Consider the following 18,202-nt stretch of genomic DNA (forward strand, 5'->3'; position numbering starts at 1 on the left):
GATTCGGAGTGTAATCACTAGTCATGTTGGCTTCTGTTAAAGGCTCTACCAGCCTGTGTTAAACCTTCCATTTCGAAAAACCAAAATTAGAATTTAAAATACATACATTAAGGCAGGAATTTCGTTGACTTATTTTGAGGTCTGTTATTCAAGGAACTTTTAATTAAGGTTGACATTTTTCATCTTGGTGTGTTCAAACTAATGGTGTGTAAAGCCTGCCGTGGTCTCACTAAAACAGGCTGACAGTCCGCAGGAAGGAGCCAGTCCTCCTTCAGGACTTGTGGCATACACAGAAAGGCATAAGAGATACCGCGGTAACTCCAGCATCTTTTCAAGGCAGGAGCCTTCCTAGCTGTGCGTGTGGAGGTTTGCTGTGTTACTCACGCTGTCTATGTAGCTGGGCTTGAAGCCGTCAGGCTGGCGTCTCATCTCCTCCTGCTCGCGATGGCGCATCATCTCCTCCTCACGCCGCCGCCGCTCCTCCTCGTGTCTGGGGCAGGGAAACGCACAGCTCAGGCCAGAGGACTCACACGCATACACAAGCACACAGAGAAACACTAAACACACCTAAATGCTTGTGTAAGTAAACCCATTAATGTAAATACCTTTTTTTTTAATAAATTCATATGAAAAAAGGTATTTGAGTAACATTCAATATTTCAGCATTCTGAACTACTCAGGTCCTGACATGTGACAACCTTATTTTTTACCTTAACTACAGTAGTCACACTTCTTTATGTGTACCTCATTTCTATCTGCTTGCGTTTCTGTAATTCCTGGTTCCTCAGTTCCTCCAAACGTCTAAGTTCCTCCTGCCTCCTCATTAGATCTGTGGCAAAAAGAAATAGCATGGGAAACTTTAAGAAATAATGTCATTCCACAAACAAGTGTCATTCAGATTTTAAAATAAATTAATGCGAGTAGATTTAACATATCAAAAACATGTTGAACACACACTGCACAGACAGCATATGGAATGTCAAAACAGACATCTCTGTTGCACTTAAACAAATATGCTTGTCTTGGCAAAAAATAAAGAAATAAATAAATAACACCACAATGAAATGAATATCACCAGTGTACACTGGTCCTATGTCTTTCCATAACATAATTTGTGTCCGATCCAATGATACACAGGTCCACACAGACTTTAAAAAACCAAACTGTGCACTAGAAACTGTGTGCCATTGGAAAGTTCATGCAAGGTTTTCATCATCTCATCCACAGCTGCAAGAAGCTGTAGAGGGTAACAAAGGAGAAATGTCAGGCTTCTTCAAGCTCCGGACCCCAGGGTACGAGGAGAGTGACACAACTGTTTCCCCTTGCCAGGTAAACATCTATTGGCAAGCTGCAACCCATAAATCTATTTTCATCTGTCTTCTCAAACAGATCTATATTGATTGTTCTAATTTGTGGTGCTAAGAATTACAAAAGTGATGTTTCAGTTAGGCAAAGGTGTCCAAAGACTTGTGGGAAAACATACCCCTCCCCAAATTTCTAACACCACGCCAAAAAGAAAAAGCCGATTTACAAATATATGTCACATCACTGGCTGCCTATGCTCTCCTTCAAAAATGTTGCCCTTTCACTTTAAAACAAACACCGTACTAACACAGTTGCAATGGATGAACAACATAGCTGTTTTACGTGTTGGCCATATCTAAATTCAGTTCAGATGTATGAGGTGGTACTGATATCACGTGCAGCTGTATGGGGTAGTATTTAATCAGGTGCAGCTGTATGGTACTGCATGTACCTTGTCTCATCATCATGAGCTGGTGCTCGTGTCGAGCTGCCTCCATCTCGGCCTCCAGTTTCTCTTTGGCCTCGCGGATGTTGCGGTCCACTTGCTCACGCTGCTGCTTCTCCATCTCATCCAGGGCCTTCCAGCGAGATGAGTACTCAAACTCAAAGGTCCCAGGCTGGGCAAAGCGTGGGGGCTGCTCCCTCTCCCTACAGCCAGACAACACCACCATCAGTTCCACACACCCCTCCACCCCAACAACCCAGACCTGTTTGTTCCATCATCTACAACATATCAAGCAATCCACACCTCCACATGGCTTTTGGTACAACATGGTACAGCTGTCGCTTCCTGCCATATGTGGATAGAGGAACTGGTTCTGACACTGCAGCTGAAAGCAGCTGAAAATATGCTTCCACACAGGAAAAGTCACCTAAACCTATGAAAGAAGCTGCCATCACTGACTACAGCGCCTGAAACACCCAGTCCTGCATGTAGTAAAGCCATTTCAAAAGTTCACCTTACTTGACTGTCACATTACTACTCTCATCTACACTCCAGTTACACTAAACAAGTTAGGCTTTCAAAAGCAAGCTGTGCTATGAAGATCATATATTTTAATTTTTGATTATTCTTTAAATTTCTACATTGATTGTGGTTCATTCAACGGAATGGCAAAACTGGGCACACACGTTATACATAAAACATTAAGAACATTCACATTGATTAGTCCTGAAAACTATTTTTCCCCCAAATAAAAACACTTACTTGTGATATTGTGCAGTTTTCTGCAACAGTTTTTCAGGAAGGCCGTCTTCATCATCAAATTGTTCTGTCGGCTCAACCACAGCAGGACGGGGTGACCTGGGGAGAAAAATAGCCACAGGTCTATGTTGGGTATCGGGCAATATTCAGACCATCAATGTACTTTGGTTTAAAATAGCAATAAAAATGACTCCGTTTACAATGCAACAGCAGTCACTCAGATTATTAGACACTAGGCATGTTAGATATTTCAATGGAGTTAATCTTAAAATGTGAAACTAATTTAGTAATGGCGATTACATAAGCCTGCAACTACGCAGTTTAATGAATTTAGACAGCTGTATATTTACAGCTCATACCAAAGTAAAAGCTCTTATTTTGGCTGCCATTACCTCAGCCATCCCAGGCCAAACCCCCTCAGCAGGAGGACATTTTAATGCAACGCATTTCCTTAATCAAATGAAGTTTTCAGACCCTCTCCATCTTATTCAACTTTTGTAGAGTTTCATGCACACATTACTTCTACTATGAGGTTTCCACACAAGTGTATTAATGGGGGTAATGCACAGCTCCAATCACATTGGTTTCAAGAGTAAACAGGGAACTACATGCACTGTGGGGCTGCTATTCAGACCATGGCTCAGACAGTTAATGCGCTTGTTCCAAGCACAGGCTGGGCCTCACTTCCTTGTTTTAAATCCGGCTATGTCATCTGCCAAAAATAACCAGGAGCCAACAGGACAGGAACAGCTAGGGTCCTCCTGCCACCTTGCTCACTGCAACCTGCAACTTGTCTGGGCATCTATCTTCCATTCATCGTCTGCTTCCTGGTGCCTTGAGGAGCTTGTAGTATGGAGAGCAGTTACAGTAGGCATGTAAGTACTATAGGTTTGTATTGGTCTAACCCCATGTACTGTGAGAGCAGAGGTTGCTGTAGTGAAATGTGCTTAATGTACAACTGGTAACTGCACAGAGTTGTGTGAGAAATGGGGAAAACAACAGATTATAAAGGTGAGAACTATGTAACGTCTTTTAAGGACCAAATTCATTTTTCCCCACTAAGTGATCCATCTCACAAAGTAAAAATTCTAGGGTCTATAAAAAACTGAATTGCAAAAAAAAAAAAAACACGCTGAATCTGAAACATTCATTAAACGAGAGTGGTTTTGCCATCACACAAGCACTTTCTACTAAGCTCAGCAATCATAACATTAGTTCCACAAATGTTTAAAAAAGAAACATCCTTGATCACTAGAACAGTATAGAAAATGATTCCATCGCTCCTACAATTGTAGTTGTTAAAACTGACGTGACGGGTGACGTCATACCTTCTCCCCATTTTAAATTTTGCACAAATGATCGGCATTCCTCTCCTAATTTAAATTTATAGACAGCCTGGCTAAGAACAAAGTGCACTGTGTAGAAAAATGCAAGGCCTTCAGAAAAAAAGACTACTGAGTCAGCCTTCTGGGGCTAGATAAGCCATTTTAGATAAATTATCTTTATGCTGTTAATTTAAACCTAGTAGGTGGATTGTCAGATTTTCAGTTGACTAATACAGGAAAGTAATATGGAAACATAATTCAAAGACACTTGCAAATGCCTCCTAATGTCACATACAGTTCAGTGCAGTAAATACAAATGTGGGTTTACCAATGCCGTTAAACAAGCCAATGAGAAACGACACTCACGTGGTCAGCAGAAAGGCCCCCTCTGCGCATCGATCCAAGGCCTTGCGGGCGGCAGGTTTAGAGGCAAACTCCACAAAGCCTTTGCCCGTTGGTCTACCTCTGTCATCTACGACGACGATGGCCCTTTCCACTGGCCCAAACTGAGAGAAGGCCTGCTCCAGCAGTTCGTTGGAGACCACTGGGGAGAGGTTCCGCACGGTCAGAGCGGCACCGTGAGTGGCAAACCGGATGCGGATGGGCCGGTTCCTCATGAGGGTCCCGTCCAGCTCAGCCTTTGCTATCTCGGCCAGTGTCCTTGTTTCCTGGAGACACAACCACGTGTATATTAGCCCTTTGTGTAACATTCTGTGTTCACGGCTGATGTGACAAAACTGTGGCATAGAAACAACTACCACTTTAAGAAAATACGGATATGTTCTTTTTACATTTTTCAAACTGAAACTGTAACAATACTACATTAACTTGCTCCTCTTGGTGCTTACAGCAATTAGCAGATCAGTTAGCAACATCAAATGGATGTTAAGGTCAGTGGCAGTGCTGCTCAGTATTTATTTAAAGTGGAACAAGGAAAACTGAGCTGAAAGTTGACATCATAAATTATAATTAAATACTGTCTGGTTTCCATACCAATGTCACATCAAAACAAAAGGTATCTCTATCACCTGATAAATTGGGTCTATCAGCAAGGACCCATCAAAATAGCACTATACCACTGATGCCTTGTGTCTTTCAGTCCCGGAAAAAAATCTGAACACTTTTATTTGCATCTTTGAATGCCTTTAACATGGGACTTATCAACAAATGTCAGAGCAAGATAAGAAGCTATTTAATCAACACCTGTCAATTAAACCTAAGTAAATACCTTGCACAATGTTCCCTGGATCAGCATGGCAAAACAATACCCTCAGAAGAAGCGCAGTCTAAGTTTGTCAATAGTACTTGTTTTCAACCTGCATTGGTTGTATGGTTAGCGAACGTTATAACCGCACACATTTTATATATGTATGTGCTCCATATCGTGATGACACAGAAGGACAAAACAATCAGTGCATAAGAGAGGAATGCGGTGTAATTGCACATGACAGATTAGTTGATGAAACCGAGAAAGTCGCCGCTCAACCAGCGGCAATTCAAAGCTTTGGTGCGCCCCCTGAAGCGAGTGTGAATTGGTGAAAATACCCATTACTAATCCTAAAATAAAACGTGTTATTGGTGGTTCGTTCAAAAAAAGTGCATTGCGGTGTGTAGACGAATGTGAGGCGCCCTTGAGCAAAGACTGTGCAGGTTTTCTGTGACAACCCACAAGAGGCATAAAATCACCTGAACAGCAAAACAGTCACCGAGTCACTTTGCTCATACCAAATGTAAAATAAAACAGTTTTCACATATAAATGGTTACGTGACTAAATAGAAAAATCTGACTATTCTGTGTAACGTTAAGATAAAAGATGATTGATTCCAATATTTAAATATTTTACTGGGTCCTTCTGACAACGACGCAGTGAATTTCTATTCTGGGTCTAATATTGACCCGTCATAGCTTGCTATTTATATCACTGGTTGGCTATTTACTGTATTACTACCTCTACTGTTGTTAGTGACACTACTAATAATAATATTGTTTGCTGTTGTTTTGTTGTTATGTGCACCATTTACACGACATATCAAAGCGTAACTGACTTAAGCAAATGGAAATCAGTTGACAATAGAAACTGTCATCTAATGTTGACGTAATGTGGAAGAATCACATATTTTGTAAATCTTAGATGACTTGTCCTACACTTAAAGACGGCAACCGTTAAATCGAAATCAGCGAGTCTATTGCGACAGCCAGCCATCTAACGTTAGAATTTAACCTGTCAAACGTTATCGACTTCAAGTTCGCTAACGTTAGTACAACCAACACCGTGTCCGCTAGAGAGCCAGACAAATGCACTCATTTTACACATAACTTCGTTGGCATGTAATTGCCTGACACGGTCTTGCATGGAAATACTGCACCAAACTAAAAAACTCTCTCTATCGTCGGCTGATATTGGTTAGCTTCCTAGCTAGCCACCAATACAATTATACAAGTCAAAGCATGGGAATCTCAGGTAGACAGCTATTTGTGTCGTGTGCTAATTCAAGGACAGATCACATATCGTTAACGGACAGGTATTTAGCTAACCAGGAGATAGCTTGTGTCATGATTAAAGCGCAACGTTACAACTATGTCTGCACAATGCACATTCAGCAACGACGAACGCCTTACCAGCCGAATAAATCCGAATCCTCGATCCCGGTTGATGAACACTTCGTTGGCTTCGCCATATTTCGCGAAAAGCTTTTTGAAGTCCTCCTCCGTTAAATCAGTGGGTAGGTTACCCACGAACAACCTGCAGCGCTGGGTGAACGTTTTCTCCCCGGGTCTCCGAAAGCTTTTCAAATCCAGCGTCATCTCCAGCGGCTCACCAACGCCTGGCTCCGAAACGGGCTCCGCAGCCGACGTCGTCGCTCCCTCCATCTTTTGCCCGTGCTCGGCGGCCGGAGACTCCGAATTGCGACTCGCGTTTTGGGGTCTGGGAGAGGGTGCGCTGTTCTGTATGTTAACCTGCTTAAGATTTCGGTTGGCCATAACAGTCGTTGTTTTCACTATACTAAATGGACTGAACGTTTAAAGAATGTTATCTAAAAACGTTTTAGACAGACTGGAAGCAGTACAGGCGAGTACGACGCTCTCAGCCTACTAAGCTAACGGACTTTACCCCTAAAGAGCTGCTAGTGTTTTCAAGATGGCGTCTCTCTGCAGCAATGTAAATTACACCGAAAAGCGTCGAGCGTCGTTAATGTTGTCACGCGCCACCCCACGGTAACCGCCAGAAGCACTAACGACGTGCAGTTAATGGATATTCGCACTGCTTATCTAAAATACATGGATATAACATTAGGGTCCTCATGCATGTTTGTTTTGATTAACATTTGTATACATGTTGAGAGAAACATGCATTACTTTCTAGTAAGAGGGGTGTAGTAGAAACGAATTATGTGGCAACAGTTATTTCCCCTGGTTCCCAGCAGTTCTGTGATGGCTGGAATGTGACAGCAGTCTTCCTGAGATAAGAAAGTAAGGAGGTTATAAGAAGACACAAGTCCTCAAGAAGATGGCATTCAATGACCTATTGCAATATATTTCGCACAGTTAGATAGATAGATGGGTAGATAGATTTTTCCCTGAAATCCCCAAGGTTTGAAGATTTCACAGTAATGTTCAGATAACCTTAAGAAATCTTACCATCTTGTACTGGAATATCCATATATCCATCAGTACAGAGTCAAGCCAAGAAACCATGTTACATGGTTGATCCAGGGTTGCAAAGACTGTCACATCCACACCTTATACCTAAAGTTATTTAAAAGGTGATCTAAAACAGAGTGAAATGCAACCGTTTGTCTTCTGTCTCTGTTCTCTCTGGGGTGGCTAATACTTTGGGGAAACTAATAACTTTAGAATGTATCGAATGATATGGGGAATTATGGAAGAGACAGACTGTTCGCTCAGTAGGCCATTTACCTGGGAGAATCCTTGCCAAGTGCCATACTGCATTGCATGGCACTGCAGTAGTTCTTGTACACTTGTCTGAACAACAATATAGTTAGTAATCACTGTACCCTACATTACATGCCAATGCTACCATCTAGTGATGTGTAGGAGAACAGACTTAGATTACCCTATTAACCAATCAAACACCCAATCACATTAAATTTGTTATAGCGCAATTTTACAATGTAGTTTGTCACAAGGAGCTAAACAAAGTGTGTTTTCTACAAGGAACTCAGAAGCAAAAAAAAAAAATTCAAAGTCATTTGAGAAAAACAGGATTATTATTCCTTGACCCTGGAAAAAAGTAACTCCTTTTTTTAACTCCTGGGACAAAGTGAAATGCTACCAGTTGAATTGCATGAAAAATCCACAACTTTACTGCATCGGTTCAAGTCTAGAGGCAGTTTGATAGATGGTAGACGGCAGAATAGAATGGCAGTCAATCTGGGCACAGATTTTCCAAGTCTAAATTCGATCGAATTCAGTTCCAAGTGCTCTAAGACCAGCCTGTGTCGCTCTTGGTTCCACTCTTTTAAGTCGAACCCTGGAACGATTTAGTTAAAGTAGTGTCAACGGTCCACATTTAGCTGCAAACGCACCGAATGGCATCATTCGAATCAAGCGGTCTAACTGACAAGGCGTGAAAGTACCCTTGGCAACAGTGATTTTCCATGGATTCGCAAAAGCATGTGTTTCCCGATGTTGCCTAGTAACGTTAGGGAAAGCTGAACAGGTGAGAGTCGTTATTCTCCTCCCATAGCAGATATGTTTTGTATCAGTTTCTTTTTCAATTCAATTAGATTACCATGTATGGTGTTATTTGGGACGTGCAGTCGTTTCCTGGGATGCCTCTGTTTCCCTCTCGAAAAAAGGGGATAGAAGCGCAACATCTGGCGTCAGTTTATGACTCCATCTTTAACTGACGCAGGTGACCTTCACCTGTGAAAATGAGCATTCGTCAGCGGGTTGACAGCAGTGGCAGCAGGTTCAGTTTGGTGGGCATCTTACAACCACAGACCATGTCAAAAGGAGAGAGACCTGTTGCATCTTGCGGTGCATCTCGAACGTCACACTATAGGTTTCCAAAGTTTGTTTTAGCAGATGGCTGTTAGAATACATTTCTTGACCACATGCTGAACTGTTATATCGCTCCGTTTCTTGATAGATAGTACACAGAAGAGCTAGTCTGAATAATTTCTGTCTCATTCAATAGCAGGCAGCAAGTGTCCATCCGTCACCAGGTCGTGCGGGTTTCCGTTTTCCGCAACTGCAGAAAAGGAGTTATGGAAAGTAACGACCTCTTCAGTAGGCCTAATAACCATTATGGCAAATCGTCTGTTCGTCAGCATTGAGGAAGGGATAGTGTTAGTTGCCAGTCTTTTGCTATGGACCGTTCAGTATAGGTAGCCTATAGCTACATGGAAAGGGAACGACAAGAGATCTTGTTTAACGCAATGGCCACAAGACGAGCCCAGTTTGCTTAGTTTATTGCAATGTATAAAACTTGCATCCGTTTCAGATGATATATTGCACCCAATCACTATTTATCACGCCCCCTTTTTCTTGCACATGTTGTTACCGCAGACATCGACGCTCTGCAATAACGCAATGTGCATTTTGCGCATTATGAAATAAGGTTAGCTCGTTTGGCTTCTCGGACAACTATTCCATGAGATGTACAGCTTTTAAAATCAGTTCAAGGAGGCTTATTATTAGCCTGCTTGAGAATCCAGGGCACGTCAAGTGAGCTTTGGGTATATTTGACACATACTGGAAAATTGCGATAAAAGTAATTAATCAATTAACTAGATGGCTAATTATAATTATGCATCTTTAACGCCGTAAAGCGGTTAGGTTACACTGTATTCTACTGTAGTTTTAGTATGTCTGAATATATTTATCATAAAGGCTTTAATAGGCTATGCGCATTAGCTTGTTATCCCCGTGGCTGATGTAATTTTAAAGTTTTCTACTCGCTGTAAATTTCTCCTCTAGAAAACCACTTCAGTTTGTTAAATTCCATTCAGTCTGAAATATTAGTTTGGCAAAGAAAAACAGAATTGTAAATCACAATTTTCAGTATGTTCATTCCATTGTTGAAAAAAAACAGCGTTTGTTGAAAAACTTTTCAAAATCTCACAATGTATTGCACAAAATGATCATTACGTATAACACATAATATATAACCAACAAATAATTATGTAATTTCACATTTACCTGAAGTCATTAATTTTAATAGCAGCGAAGCACAGTGCGCTTGCGCGGTGATTAAATGCGAGAAAGGAGAGAGATGTTTGGCAGTCGCCTCCCACGCTAACGTCGCTACGTTGTAACGCATGCGCTTTGGGATTTGTGTCAAGGCACAGAAGTGGCGCTATATCGTTTCCAGCTCGACTCGGGTAAGCGATCCAGAGCCGTTTTTATCCTAAATTATGGTTAATTGGCCAAAGTTGTAGCAACAATTGATGGCGCAAGTCTGGTGCATAGGGAATGCCGAGAGCCTCCTGTTACGTCGTTAACTTCAATTTAATGGCGACTTAGCAGTTAATTTTATCCTGCCTGATATATTCTCCCCCTCTCTGCTGTGGCAGGGTGCTATTGCCTGTGCTCTCACGTATTGTTTCGTTCGCTCTCTAATGGCGGACGAGAGGCAGTACTGCTAACTGATTTGATGGGGGTAAATAGTAGCCCCTGTCGGAGACAGAGAGTAAGACGAGATGTGGTGTGTGCACAGACTGATGTATGTGGACCAATTAACATCTGCAAGACATGATGGTTTGTCCTCAATTGTTTGTATATTATTAAAAAGAAAAGAGTAGAGTTGATGTAATGCTGTACCGCAGCGCCCCTTGAGGTCACCAGATGAAATGTCTTTGATTGCCTGGGGTAGTAGCTTAGGGGTAACTTTCCAATTAAATGCCACAGTTGTTCAGTTGCTGTCTAAAAATATATCACAGGTAATGGAAACAGAGTAGAATTAAGCAAAACCTGTAATAATCAACAGATGCAGGTCCAGATATTCAGAACAAGCTAGAAATTGATTTCTCAAGCAAGCAACGTCAACACTGACTTTTGGATTGGGTAACGGGGGGAATGAACACAAAAATGGCTTTCCTGGAATATCTGGACGTTTCCGTGTGTTTAGAACGCGTTTTCAGTAAAAATTGCCTGTTTTAGGGAGTTTTCGGATTGTAACATCTGCTATTATCTGCTCGAATAGTCACGAATAACTTGTGATCATTTTCTATAATAACAATGGCGCAGTACCCCTGGCTCACCTCCCTCCAGTTTGCCGTTAATCCAATGGCTGCTTGAGCGCCGGAAGCCAGGGGTGGGAACTGTGGAACTGGGGTGAAGCGTGTTTACTGTCCGCTAATGGCAAATGAGAACTCGGTCGGTCATACGTTGCAAGTGTTGAAGAGGGCAACCACTAAGACAAATTAGTCTCCAAGTTGTACACTGTTCTTACTGCTGAAAAGAATGTTCGCCAGCTAGACGAATTGCTTCGCAAGCTGTAGTGGTGGTGACGTCGGTGGCCGGTTGCCTTGATATAGCGGAGCGGTGGTTCTCGTGGTGTTCTACACGGTTCTGCCCGTTTACGTAGTCTAGGGCATTGCCGGGGGGAGAGCCTCCATTATGCTGAGTGTTTAAGATCCTCATAGTGTTCATTTTATATGCAAGTCGCTCACTGACCTGCTGAGAGACGGACAAAGCCAGTGTTTAAAGTAAGATGTTATGTTTGGCTGTTTGGTAAATGTTAGCCTTAAGTGAATTTGTTTTTATGAACTCGTTTTTCTGCGAAGTGTTTTTCCTCGTGTATTTATAAGATAATGGCGAGTATTATGATTTGATGGAGTAGCCTATATGCTGTAGAAGGACCTCTGTTCATATGAAATAGTTTCGTCATAAGTCGTGGCGTTGGCAGGTTTCAGGGCATTTTTGTTCTGTCGTTCTTTTTCCTGCAGTGTGGCGGTAAGGCTGACTAGGAAGATCATTGATGTCGGCTTTACCATCCAATTTACCTTGTAGGCACTGGTTTGAAAGGGTTGTTGCTAACATGTTTATAACACCTCAGTTCTGCTGTGAATCGTATTACACATGAGCATTATTGTGCCGTAACAGTATTACAGCAACTTAAAGATAAGCTTGTGTATTAAAGCTGCTGCAGGCTTTGACACTCACATCAATAGAAAGTGCCCGTATAATAATTTGTGTCCTCAGCTGATCCTCCCAGGCAGCGCTCATTGATTTCATCTGTACTGCTGCTTTGTAGACCTACCATGACCTCTGCATACAAACATCCGATTCCGCATTCGAGTTGAGCTGCTCCTCATTGATCTTTACATACTTATTGACATGTCTTGGGTAGATGTGTTTGAAATATTATTATTATTATCACTATTAATTTTTTGCAATCCTTTTAGCTGGAATACCTGCGTTATTTTAGGACATTTTATTTTTCTATGTGTTCTATTTATAATACCCCACTTACCAGCAGCTACATCATGGTGTAATCACCTGCAGCTAGAAACACATGTAGTGGGGTAGAAGACTCACTCATAGGGAAAATTTCATAGGAAAAAACTCAAAATGCAGTTACTGATTACACAGTGAATTAGGTGACACTTGGTCATTTCACTCAGACAGGTGTCTGTAGTCTGTAGTCTGCCTCTGGCTTGGATTGCTTGATTTGTTGAAGGAACACTTCTGCAGACCCTTTGATGTCCACTGAATGTGACTGGATTTGTTCTGCAGAGTATGGAAGACTCCACTGTTCTGAGATTTTGTAACTACATGGAACTGACACAATACATCTTGTCATCCACTAGGTGGCAGCAATAAAAAGTGATGATTTTTCCACAGAGGAGTGCTCGGCTAGAGATTACGGCTCAGCTGCAGTTGGAACATGTTATAGTCATTGAAGTGTGCAAGTTGAGGGGGATTTAACTGAGGATGTGAGAAAATACTTGCACATACATGCTGGTGCTAAGTCCACTCTTAACATTCTTGAGGGTCTAAACTCTATTGTGTGATGTTGTGTCTGAAAGTAGAGAATAGCCCTTAGCTACCTGCCCAATGGTAATTCTGCCCAATCTTAATGCGTATTGTCTTTAGGTAGGTGCACTGGAACTTTGTGTATTACCACCTGCTGTATATGGACAAATGAGCATCATTAACCTTAGCACCCAGCATCCAAATACATATTTAGTATGGGGTATACGCTGTACCACTTGGATATGTCCAAGGTCTATCAGCATCTCCAGCCACAAAGTAATTTGTAATGTATATCATGTTGACTGTGATTGTATGGTTAAATGTGCCATTACTTTTAATGAATCAGTTTGACTCTGTGTCAACAGTCTTATCAAGTACTGTTACCTTTACTGGTTATTATGAAGCCCTGTCCATATTAGTATGATGTAGTTATGTTGGTCTTTTGGATAATTGTTTAGCGCTATTTGACCCATGTGCTGAAATACTAAAACAGTTATTTTTGTGTGCTTATATTAGCACAGTTTTTCAGCTTTGTGTTCAGATGCTGTGACTGACTGTTCTTTTGCTGTGTTCTGCTTGTTCTTGTTGGTTCTCAGTGCCATTGAGGCATTGTAGGTCATTTTTGAGAAGTGTGTCTGCCAAATAAACACATAGGTATTACAGCAACACACTTTTACTAGGGCCCTTGCAGCGGGCTGTCTTTATTGGCATGTATCGTCACAAGTTATAAAAAACTCTTAAGTGAATTGCTTTCTTAGCACTGCAGCTAGCCATGAGGACATATATAAAGAATCAGATGATGCTGTTGTCTCTGTTTAATAACTTGGTGAACCACTGTCTGTGTCAGCAGGTGGTTACCTAAGCAATGGATGCAGGTTTACCAGAGAGCTGTGAACCCAGGCTGGGTGGAGAAGGGGATAGCACAGCTACAAAGGCTGTTTCCCTCATGGATAGTGTCCTTCCTTCTAAGCAGAAGAGAAATACAGAGGGTTTGCACAGTAGTCACAGTCCAACTGTCACAACAGCAGACCCTCCCAAGGGTCCTGAAGACGATGATGATGATGTTGTGTTGGTGGAGGCCTCCGCCCCCACTCTCGAAGCCAGAACTCCCACGAATGCCCCCTCCCCCAAACTCACAGACTGCACCAAGAAAAGTGCCATGGCAACAGCATCAATGCCCACACAAACCTCAAAGACTCCTCCTGCTCCTGCCCTGGCTCCAGCAACAGAGACCAAGAGCCAGAGTGAGACCATCGTGATTGACGACGAGGAGGACTCCTCTGAGCAGACGAACTCTGTCTCGCTCTCCACGGCGGGGGGTGCCGTCCCAGCCTCCTCTGACAGCACTGCCCTGAGCAGCACGGAGCCTGACTCCGAGATCAAGATCGCTAGCGTTACCACTCTGGGCGTGGCCGCCGCGGAGGCCCCCCGCGCTGTTGCCATGACAGCGGCAGCGCCAGCAGGCCCTCAGGGAGACATGAACCTGATGATCACCAGCGTGACGTCACTACAGAGCGGCGGCTCTGCAGGGGCGGGGCCAGGTTCAGAGCAGGCAAGCAGCCTGTGTATTAGCAACGCCTTCAGCCTCAACCCTGAGAGCCAGGGCTCCCACACCGAGCCTTCCCCCAGCAAGCCTGCCACATTTAACCCCGGCCGCGCCAGCACCGCAAGAGAGCCAGGGCAGAACGGAGAGACTGCAACACACCAGAAACCTGGTAACACTCAGGGGGACACATTGTGCGTGTGTGTGTTTATCTATGTACATATGCAATATGCACACATTTACAATAGCTTTCCACACACACAGACAAACTCACTCACACGGCAGTATGTATACATACATACACATACTGTAGATATCTTCTTACACATATAGCCATGCAAATGCATAGATGCACACACAACAGTTTATGTGGTTGTCATGGATATATGATGTAAATGCTGTGGGTGTATTATAACACACAGGCTGCAGTTAAGCAAGCTGCAAGCCAAACTACATAATATCATTTTGTATGTATTTATTTGCTAACATTTATTTGCTAATATATTTATTTGCTAGGCTGGGCAGCATTATAAAGCATTATTATGCATTATGGGTATTTGGTGGCCCTTTTCAAGGTATCGAGAGGTTTTGAAAATCCTTGAAAATATTTTGATCTTCTGCAGCTGTGAAAATGGGTCAAATATCCCAGTGTCCTTTAAAATAATGAGAAGTTGACCCAAACTTCCTGTCTTAAAAAGTACTGCCCCCTCATTTACGTCTCAAGAGTAGCCCAATATAAAAGGAAAATGCCAACTGCAGCAAGAAAAATTAATCATTAAAGTTCATATATCATTAAATTGTCACTAAAAATTGGTGGAAAATAAAGATGAGTTTTTGAGGGTGACCCTTGTTCCTTCTTGGTAGGGACTGTGGAAGGGAAAATGGACGATCGGGATAAGAGGGGACGCAAAAGGAGGGAGAGTGAACATTTGTTGAGATCCTCTGTATATCTTCACGAAAAGGGAGCTGCATGTAAACGGTTTCATTTTTGCACCACAGATTCATGGATCTCTCAGTCGGCCTCTTTCCCACGAAACCAGAAGCAGCCTGGTGTGGACTCCCCAGCGCCGGCAGCCTCCCTACCCAAACCAGTGGCCTCGCCCTCAGGCACCCAACAGCCCTCTAGATCAGTGAAGGTCACCTGTGCCAACTGTAAGAAGCCCCTGAAGAAGGGCCAGACCGCCTACCAGCGCAAAGGCTCCACCCACCTCTTCTGCTCCACCACCTGCCTCTCTGCCTTTTCCCACAAGCCCGCCCCCAAGAAGAACTGTGCCATGTGCAAGAAGTAAGGACCCAGTGTATATACCGGGGCCAGTTTTACTCTTCTCCGCAGCCCAGCTTTTAGCTGGCTTTGTGGGACTCTCCCTCTCTAAAAATGTATATGATTTGAAGGCATGCATGTCAAAAGCATGAAATCTCATGGGGAATTAGCTATGAGGATGTGGAGGGGAGACCCAGCTGCTTGTCCTCAAAAGCAGATTTTTCTTTGTAGCTTTTGAATGCTTTGTAGCTCCACAGGAGCAGGGAGCAAGTGGCTCAGCCCACGCAATGACATAACTTCATTGGTTCTACAAATGCTGTAAAACCTTAATTAAACTCAGAGTCTCGAACAAGCGTCGGCCCCTTTTAGTGGCCGGGGACAAAATGCTGGGAATAAATGCCAGACTCTGATAGTTGCCAGGTATCCTATTTACTGTCTCTAAAAATTAGCAGTAAAAGTTTTTCAATTAGCTGTCTGATATTAAAACTCTTACATCTTACACCTGCATTCTCATTCGATAACAGCCTACACAAAAATTATCAGTAGTGCTAATTAATGATATAGTAGAGATTTTTTTAAATGCCATTGTACTCCATGAAGGCATTGTTTTACTTAAGTCCTTGACACCTTATTGAGAAAACACAGTGGACATGTGGATTGCTTAAAAGTGCAGCATGCACATGCATGTTGAGGAACACCCAGTGAAAATCTTTATTTGATCAATTAGCTAAGACAAATGAGATGCGGTGCAGTGAAGATTTGATACAAAAAAGTGCAGTACTCATATAGTTCCCTATCCAATGCGATGGTGAGGTACAGATGATCTTTTGTCATAAAGTTAAATTTTACAGCAGCTGGTTAAGTTATCAGGTACGTTATTGTGTGGGAATTTTGAAATTTGTGTTGAGGTATTTTCAGGTAAATACACCAGTTGAGTGTGAGTGTGTGAGTGAGTGTGTGTGTGTGTGCAGAGAATGAATTCTGAGTGTGTGTTTTGTCTTGTCCAGGAACATTACTGGTATGAAAGGAGCGATTGTAGCCCAGGTGGACTCGAGTGAGTCCTTCCAGGAGTTCTGCAGCACTGGCTGCCTGGCGTCATATGAGAACAAACAAAGTGAGCCCAAGTCCCCCATGAAGACCAAATGTAGTGTCTGCGGAAAACTGACAGAAGTAAGTGAAGGTTAGACGGGGGGGCTAGAACAGCAGCCTTTCTCCCATGTCCCTCCACTCAGCCTTGTGAGGAGTGTTTGTTTTCCGTCCTGTTCTTAACTAGCCATGTGAAGATTGTATCCTGCACTGATGAGAAATAATTCTATATGTCCTTGTCATGAATGAATCAAGAATAAGATATTCAATACCTTCCCTGGGAAGTGCAAGTATATGAATGTTTAAAACAAAAAGAGAGGTGGCCTTAAGGTTGAATCCATGGCCCAAGCGATAACTCCTCCAAGTGGCCAGCAATGTCCCAAATGCCATCTTACTGTGTGTCGTAGCCAGGCCTCTGCTCTTAATCTCTTAAAGGAAAAAGGGCACCCCAGACCCAAACGAATGCCGCTGCAGCCTCATCCTCATGTTGGTAATGTCTAAGTGACTGCATATTTTTTCAGCATTCTTTCCTCTTTCGCACTGTCTGCAGATTCGCCATGAGGTCAGCTTTAAGAACGTCACCCACAAGATCTGCAGCGACCTGTGCTTCAACCGCTACCGCATGGCCAACGGCCTGATCATGAACTGCTGTGAGCAGTGCGGGGGCTACCTGTCCAGCAGGGCCTCTGCAAACCACTTTCTTGTCGTCGACGGCCAGCAGAAGCGCTTCTGCTCCCAGAACTGCGTCAAGGACTACAAGCAGGTCAGGCTGAGACCTACACACAGATCAACAGCAAGATTATTGTTCTTACGATTTTGTTATTGCCCGAGTCTTCCTTGGAACTGAGCCCACGGTACGTCTAGGGTTTGCTAATGTAACAAATAGTGTGCGAAACTCTGAAAGTCTTAAACTCTGAAAGTCCACATCAATGCAGCATTAAACAAGTCACACCAAAATGGAAATGCTCACATTGTTTTGCTTTTTTTGGTTTTCATTCATCTGAATGTTTTGTTTGGAGGGTAGGGCCACTGACATTCCCCTTGTGGTTTTCAGACACATGGGAAGACGACTAGCTGCAGCGGGTGCAACTCTTCGTTCAGCTCTTTTGACGCCATTCACTGCATCGGGCCCAGCGGCACCATGGAGCCCTACTGCTCCACTGCCTGCATTGGCAAGTCCAAGAGCTCCAGCACCAGCATCAGTAAGCCCTCTTCTACTGTCCTTGACATATCTATATCTGAGAGCACTGCATTCGGGGTAGTGTCTACCGCTACTTTATTGTACTGTACATAACTACAGTATATCTGAAAGCACTATATTCTGAGTTGTGTCTGTAAAGTCTGCTCTTTCATTCGCTTGTTTTGTTGATGAACTTTCGAACTTTCATTCAAAACCTTTCCAAGGAATGCCTGATTTATTTGCTTGTGTTAGCGTGCAGATGGATAAACAATGTTTGCCTTTTTTTTTTTGTTGTTGTTTTTATGTTTTTAACTCGGCCTGTCTGTAGCCACAGAGCCTACGTGTCATTCATGT

At 42.9% G+C, this 18,202-nt stretch overlaps 2 protein-coding genes across 3 annotated transcripts in view; one reads left to right on the forward strand and one right to left on the reverse strand.

The window, feature by feature from the left end:
* pspc1 (paraspeckle component 1) overlaps positions 1 to 6,978 on the reverse strand; it is a 31,401-nt gene extending 24,423 nt beyond the window's left edge. For both annotated transcript variants that reach the window (XM_036540164.1, XM_036540163.1), the window contains exons 1-6: positions 6,455 to 6,978; positions 4,201 to 4,502; positions 2,513 to 2,608; positions 1,757 to 1,953; positions 745 to 829; positions 385 to 490 (exon numbers count right to left, since the gene is read on the reverse strand). In XM_036540164.1, coding sequence (XP_036396057.1) covers positions 385 to 490; positions 745 to 829; positions 1,757 to 1,953; positions 2,513 to 2,608; positions 4,201 to 4,502; positions 6,455 to 6,817 — 1,149 coding nt within the window. In that variant the 5' untranslated portion in view covers positions 6,818 to 6,978. The remainder of the gene's footprint in view (positions 1 to 384; positions 491 to 744; positions 830 to 1,756; positions 1,954 to 2,512; positions 2,609 to 4,200; positions 4,503 to 6,454) is intronic.
* Positions 6,979 to 10,156: 3,178 nt separating this feature from the next.
* zmym2 (zinc finger, MYM-type 2) overlaps positions 10,157 to 18,202 on the forward strand; it is a 19,065-nt gene continuing 11,019 nt past the window's right edge. The window contains exons 1-7 of the mRNA XM_036540336.1: positions 10,157 to 10,182; positions 13,626 to 14,493; positions 15,321 to 15,606; positions 16,590 to 16,752; positions 17,219 to 17,431; positions 17,723 to 17,870; positions 18,177 to 18,202. The exon at positions 18,177 to 18,202 is cut by the window's right edge and continues 90 nt beyond it. Coding sequence (XP_036396229.1) covers positions 13,644 to 14,493; positions 15,321 to 15,606; positions 16,590 to 16,752; positions 17,219 to 17,431; positions 17,723 to 17,870; positions 18,177 to 18,202 — 1,686 coding nt within the window. The 5' untranslated portion in view covers positions 10,157 to 10,182; positions 13,626 to 13,643. The remainder of the gene's footprint in view (positions 10,183 to 13,625; positions 14,494 to 15,320; positions 15,607 to 16,589; positions 16,753 to 17,218; positions 17,432 to 17,722; positions 17,871 to 18,176) is intronic.

Source organism: Megalops cyprinoides, chromosome 11 (genome assembly GCF_013368585.1).
Source record: "Megalops cyprinoides isolate fMegCyp1 chromosome 11, fMegCyp1.pri, whole genome shotgun sequence".
NCBI lineage: Eukaryota > Metazoa > Chordata > Actinopteri > Elopiformes > Megalopidae > Megalops > Megalops cyprinoides.